This window comes from Triticum aestivum, chromosome 2A, assembly GCF_018294505.1.
Source record: "Triticum aestivum cultivar Chinese Spring chromosome 2A, IWGSC CS RefSeq v2.1, whole genome shotgun sequence".
Lineage (NCBI taxonomy): Eukaryota > Viridiplantae > Streptophyta > Magnoliopsida > Poales > Poaceae > Triticum > Triticum aestivum.
The window spans coordinates 435,726,221-435,732,964 of NC_057797.1; the positions used below are offsets into that span (position 1 = coordinate 435,726,221).

At 46.5% G+C, this 6,744-nt stretch overlaps 1 protein-coding gene across 2 annotated transcripts; it reads right to left on the reverse strand.

Moving 5' to 3' along the window:
• Window positions 1-1,470: 1,470 nt before the first annotated feature.
• LOC123188916 (proline-rich protein 36) lies at window positions 1,471-6,647 on the reverse strand. 2 transcript variants are annotated; one of them, XM_044601195.1, is made up of 6 exons: window positions 6,240-6,645; window positions 6,047-6,162; window positions 4,998-5,044; window positions 3,450-3,693; window positions 1,989-3,239; window positions 1,471-1,910 (listed from the first exon to the last, which is right to left on the reverse strand). In XM_044601195.1, the coding sequence occupies exons 4-6, from the start codon at window positions 3,654-3,656 to the stop codon at window positions 1,704-1,706; spliced, it is 1,665 nt and encodes a 554-aa protein (XP_044457130.1). In that variant the 5' UTR covers window positions 3,657-3,693; window positions 4,998-5,044; window positions 6,047-6,162; window positions 6,240-6,645; the 3' UTR covers window positions 1,471-1,703. The 2 variants fall into 2 exon arrangements, with proteins under 2 accessions (XP_044457130.1, XP_044457129.1); XM_044601194.1 differs by lacking the exon at window positions 4,998-5,044 and having other exon boundaries at window positions 6,240-6,647.
• Between the last annotated feature and the right edge of the window lie 97 nt (window positions 6,648-6,744).

Sequence of the window (6,744 nt, forward strand, 5' to 3'; positions counted from 1 at the left end):
GGCTGCTCCTCCCTCACCTCCTCCTTGACGTCCCTCAGCTCCAGCTCCGGCACGGCCACGTCGCCGGCCGCAGAGAGGGCAATCATGGTGTCTAGGCCCTCCCATTGGCGCTCATCGTGCGTGTTCATGGAGTCTTCCATGACACGTTGAAGGAGTCGGGCCTCCTCCTCCTCTGTCATGCGAGGAGGTGGTGGTGGCGACGGCGACGGCGTGATGCCGCGCACCCGCGTACGCCCACACACCTGGGGAGGGCTCGGAGCACGCGCTCGGCACTCTGTACGTGGTCGTCGCGGGCCAGATGAGGTGCCAGCAAAGAACGACGCGTGCCGAACGTCGTGCTCGTCCCGAAACCATGTGTCCCATAGGGCGGAGTTGACGCGTACCTGGGGTCATAGTACAGGTCGTCCGGGAGGAGGCGACGGCGGCGTTCGATCTCCTCACGGCGGGCACGGCCGTTCGTCGGGACCGGCGGGATCAGCACTCGATCCGTGGACAGATGCTAGTTATTGGGCAGGTGAACGTCGCTCCAGGGGAGCAGCGTCCTGGTCTCCCAATAACGCCGGCAAATATTCGCGTGGATGTAGTGCCGGTCGCACTTGCCGGCGGCCGTAGGCGCGATGGTAAACGGGGGAGGCGCGGGGGCCCTCCATGGGGGTGATGCGGGCTCTGCTTTGACGCCACGGCGGCCCGAGGACGAATCAGCCTCGTGGTCGTGCGCCCCCTTGCGGCCAGTGCTCCACCACACCATGGTTGTCGACGGCCGGCGACCTCGAGGAAGGGGAAGGAAGAACTAAGGGTTTGGGTGTTGGGTTTCGAGAAGGCAGCAATGACTGGAGTGGGAGCATGGACTGTGACTGGTCCACGGCTTCCCATTTAAGAAGGACGCCTATCGCTTGCCTGGGCGGATGACAGGTGGGGCCGATCGTGCGTCCGCATTTAAGTTGGGCGGTGGGAGGTAGGTGGTCGTCTGCCACGCGACCCCGATGCGGACAAGTGGCGCGTCCGTTCGCTGTCCGCCTGGTGGGTCGAGCCGAACAAAAAACGGACATGTTTACGCTCGAAATGGGTCGGGCTGGACATAAAACAAACAAGATAGGTCCAAACCGTTGCACGCTGGGCCGTAGTGTCTTGTCCGTTTTGGGGCCGAACGGTTTGGAGTCGTGCGCTGGAGTTGGCCTTACATCTTGATGTTCTCAGCTTGTTCGAACTCTCTTAATTAATGGAAAATGGTTTTGCCTCCTTTTTAAGAAAAATAATAATATATTCAAGGAAAATGGTTTTGCCTCCTTTTTAAGAAAAATAATAATATATTCAAAGTTTTACGAATGTTCCATTCCAAAAATATTTTTCAGAACTGGTGGGAGTATTTCCGATCTCTCGCCAAACCATGTTGTCTGCATAATGTAGCGCAGGACACAACATGTCAACACAAGCTCCCTTGGGCACTAAATGGAGAGAGAAAACGAGGAGTTGCACACGAGCAAATACCCTTTGTTTGCCAAATTAAAATACAGTACAAACAACTAATTACATTTAACAACCACATCAGCCGTTTAGCTGGGCAGGGAAGCCATGTGAACCAGGCTGCATATATCATCGTATTGCCGAAACCACATAGCCCATTACCATGTAGATACAAGTGCCGTTCAAAATATTCAGACATTTCATACCAACAAAGAGCTCAAGAAAACCCCATGTGCAAACTACATCCTCCGAAAATGGGGCTGATCACGGTCTCCGTTGATATCATCAAATTCCGTAAACGCAACCATTGCATGAGCATCATGCCCACTGGAAACCTCATCCTCTGAGTGCAGCTCCATGGCTGCCATCCCACTTCCAATCACATTAGCACCCCAAGATGAGCTAAGAAGTAGGTCGTTGCGATGGACACCAACATGCATGTTCACCTATTAAAGAAAGGAGAGATAAGCCACATGAAAAGACACAATCAAATTAATCTGGGCTACAACATTCCCAGGACTTACATTAGGAGATCGAGAAATATTTTCAGGCACATCAGTAAGGACTGCAGGGAGAATGTTGACCAGCTGGGGGTTGCTTGATGGTGGTGTCGAAGCTAAAAGTCTCATTAGTGTTTCCCTAGCACTCCTCTCAACCAACGATTCGGTTTCTGGAATCAGAGGCTTCAAGCTAGGGAGCAGGGGAACAGGTGAAGTTATAGAAGGACCACAACTCACCAAATAAGCCTGACCGGAGGAACACATATCAATGACTGGGACATGCACAATAGGATCAGACATCAATGGTGTAAATGTTGGAACCTGTGAGCTATGCAATGAAACAAATGGTGAAGTAGGAAGTGGCAGGTGAAGCAACGGAAATGTTGGAACCTGCGAACCATGTACAGGAACAAGAGGTGAAGTGGGAAACGGCAGATGAAGTAACGGATATGTTGAAACCATAGAACCATGCAGGGGAACAATTGAAGTAGGAAGCTGGAGGTGAAGTGAAGGATCGTGCAGTATAGATGGAGGTGAATTAGTTGTATCCAACTTTGCAGAAAATGACGAGACAGATGATACTTCATTTGATACCAGTGAGCCCAAAGGTGACTGGGGAAATGGTTCTACAGATGTAACTGGCATATGCAGAGGGGTTACACTGTACTGCAGTGACGATGGGCATGGCGGACACCAGCAATAGTAAGGCTTAAATGGATTCTCTGAAGAACCCTCTGGGAGTGGATAAAGAGGTGGCAGCAAGGGAAATGAAAGAGGCAAGTCTAATGAAGAAGCGGGAGTGACACTGTTTTTTGAACAGTCCCTATCAGACACCTCACTGGTTGAATCAGGGTTAACACTCTTTGCTATCAAAGGATTTGCATCGATTAGAGCAGTTGATGGGCCCAACCAGTCCCCACGCCGCTTCAGCTTCTCTCTTCCAACAACCTTTGCACAAGAGGTCCTTGGAACCCCATCTTTAAAAGTGCTGGATCTGGGACTCAGACTGGCTTGATAGATCAAGCTTGCTTTTGTTGCATTAGCGGCAGAGGTGCAAGACCTTGAAGACCTGGAAACGACTGATGGGGGCTGTAAATGTTGCCCTTGTGAACTTGAATTACTGAGGAAGTCAGTAGATGATCCCAACAATTTAGCATCTCCAATACTTGGTGCAAGAAGATAAGCATGTAAATTAGTAACAAAAGCATCAAGTCGGGAATTGGAGATGCCTGTGAGATCAGAGAGGGTTGGCCTGCCCTGAAGTAGATTTTTCATCTGTATCAAAAAAATTGAGAGAGAATCAGCATACCATGGTACATGCGATTTGGCATGAGGAATAAATTTATATTGCAATTGCAGTTCATGTGGATAGACTCAAGTACATGGAGTTTGCTCTCCACGTTACATGTGGCACATCACAGTTGAGATTGCACATGGTTCATGGTACATTTACACTTAATTTGGCAGCCACTACAAAATACAAACCTTTGCAAGAAGCTCCATTCCACATTCCTTCGACTTTTCAGCGCACCAGTAGTACAATCTTTTAGATTCTGAAATCCTGATAAGGAAAGAACGTCCAGAATTATCAGCTGATATTTCTTCAATCACAAGTTCTGAAACTTCTAGGCCTTCGTTCAACAGAGCCAATTCCTCTGAACAACCATCGTCACCGGAGAAGGTAAGGCGCATGCTCGATGAAGGCAGAAGGCCAAGGTTAAGCTTCCCTCTGTACAAAGGAAATGAGTTCATGTAAGATCTCTGACTTTCTATTCTGAACAAATAAATAACAAAGGGTTTTTTTCAGTATCACAACAGTTTTTTTGGTTGCTACCAAAAAACACTGTAAGAAAAACAAAACAAAAAATACATTTCAATCAACTAAATGAAATCGGATCAGAGGAACTTCAATAGAAATTACTATAAAATTACATATAGACATTCTTGAATGCAAGGAATAGCCGTGGGACAGAGCACATAGTTAAGTGAGAAGTGATAGAGCATTGAGACCTAAGCGCGCAAATAGGTTTCCACCAGAGACACTGGAGGATAGTGCAGAACCTAAGTTTCTCAGCACCATATCATTGGCAGACTTTCATAAAATAACCACCAACATACAGTACTTGTAGATGATTTTTAAGAAAAATAGCAGATTTGCCTTTTAATAGGAATAAGTAAAAGAACTAAATTTAAATACCAAATTACAGTATCAGACAAATGTTTCTTTAAGAAAAGCTGCAGCCTTGCCTCATGATTCATACGAAAGAATCATGAATCATCTAATGATTTTTCCTTTGCAGGTGAATTAAATCTCCTTAGAAAGGTTGTGCCAGATCATGGCACAGGCGAGTTGTGATTTTAGTTGCACATGAGCAGATCTACAACAAATTCCAATGAGTGGATGATTATATTGCGAAAATTTAGGGCAAAGTAATACGAACCATCCATAGTCAATTATAGTCAGTGACCTCCATTTTAAGGGAAAACCTCAATCAATTTGAACTTAAAAATGGACAGAAATGATTGCCGATGGTAGAAATGTTGATAAAAACATCCATGGTGAATTAAAGGAAGGCGTATGTAACAAAGACTAGACAGGGTACATTAAGTACACAACATGGGTAGAGAGGGAGATAGAAACACGGCTATAAGACATAAAACAGTTTATAGACGGAACAGCTCATTAGGCATACGATAACTGATTTTAGAATGAGCATTGGTGTGAACACATTTTGTATTGGCTCATGTCACAAACTGTCTGCAGTGAAACAAACAGTAAACTACTGCATAAACTAACACTGGAGAAGCCTGTGATAAGCTAACTGCAACCACAAAACATACACAGGAAGTATGTGAAAACATCAACAAATGAGATATCAAACTCTTTGCAGTATCAATAGAAAAATTCATCTAAAGCATCATATAGTCCAGAATCCTATAGATCCAATCTCATCTAAGACTGCAATTGTGATGTGTGTGATTAGTTATTATTAATGCAGGTAACATAATACCGTAAGGCATGAAAGGAACTACCTTCTCTTTCCTCATATATCAGAGATTATGACACATGCCCAAATAACCTACAAATGGAAACATATATTTATTTGGTAGATGAACAATGCCATCACTAATAAGATGAAACATGTAATCCTAGAATCAATAATCTAGCATATGATACGTCCTTAATGAGGTCAGAATAGCTGAAAACGCCTTCACAAAAAGCAATTATCATGTATCATGAAGTACAAGAACAAGAAGGAATATCAGACGAAGTTCTTAAATAGCAGAGATAATCACAAGAACAAAATAATATGAAGGAAATACATGTTACAGCATTCTGCAACACAGCAGAGCAGCTGCATGAACAAAATTCTAACTAGGCTGTGACAATGATGTGAAAAGGGTGACTACAGAAAATAGGAATGTTCAGTTTGTTATGGATTGGAAATGATAGTATTGAGAAATTTACTGAATCATGACACTTGAATGCCATACTAATTCCCATGCAACTAAGAGGAGGTTCATCACTTAACCAGCCTGACCTGTCTGATAAGACTCGAGTAATATGAAATGCAACAATTTGACGACTTATGTTGCACCGACATGGTACTAAGGGGAAAAAAATGCTGCGATGAATTTAGAATGTGCACAATATTTACCACATCACACGGATACATTCCAAAATCGCCAGTGCAACTACATGATGATACATTTCCTTCTAAATTTCCGTTCTGTCTGGTTTTGTTATTTGGTGTACTTCATTCAGAACAAAAAGTTTGTCAGCAGAAGTTTAGTGTCCGGCTGAGGGGCAATTTGACAGAAGACACAATATCCTCTGGCAGGTATAAAAAGTATCTGGCTGCCTCCATCCTTCATACGCAGCAGAGATGCTAGACAGTTAGCAAACGAGAAAGCTAGCCATGCCCTACAATATTAATCATTTCATGACAATGTGCGGAACACACAACTGTGGCACAATCTAAAAGAGAAGTCATCATGTGCGTGCTCCTCTGGTAGCTTGCATAGTTGTGGTGCTAAAGCAATCCAATTCTGTGGATGAAGTTAAATTTGTGGGTGGCTACCTGATGGTTGTTGGGCAGAGGAGGGGACCGTGGCGGTCAACCTTGCCGACGCGCAGCGAGACGAGGGGAACGCAGAGACACCTTGCCAGCATGCCCACCTCCGAGACCTCGAAGTGCTGCACCGCCCGGCCGATGACGTCAGAAGAGAGCCAATCGATGGCACTTGTCGCGCACAGGGGGTAGGAAATGTCACCTGAGAGAGGTGAGATATGAAGCGGTTCTCGGCGGCGGAGCATGAGACGTTGAGGGTGAGGAGAGGCCTGAGACGGTCGTCGGCGCGGCAGGCCCCCACGAGCTGCTGGCGCAGAGGCAGCGGGCGATGAGCATCCTCTCCTCCTCCTCCCCCTCCTCGTTCCGATCCGGTGGTCTCCGGCTCGTCGTCGTCGGAGTTGGGGAAGGAGGAATAGGATCCCTCTCGGCTCGGCGGCTCACCCATCTGGAGAGGGCGGGAGGGAATCCTAGGGTTTGCTCGAATCTGGTGGGAGACAGGATTGGGGGAGGAGAGAACAAGATGAGACAGGAGACGGGAGGGGAACCACGAGACCAGAACCAAATCAATCGCAGACCGAGGGGGAGCGGAGGGCGGAGGCAGATATTTTCCCAGGCGACTGATTGCAATTGCGCCCTCAGGGTGTGGCCCCGATCCATCCTCTCTGCCTCGTCCGTCCAACTGCACGCCCCGCAGTTTGGGTCCCATA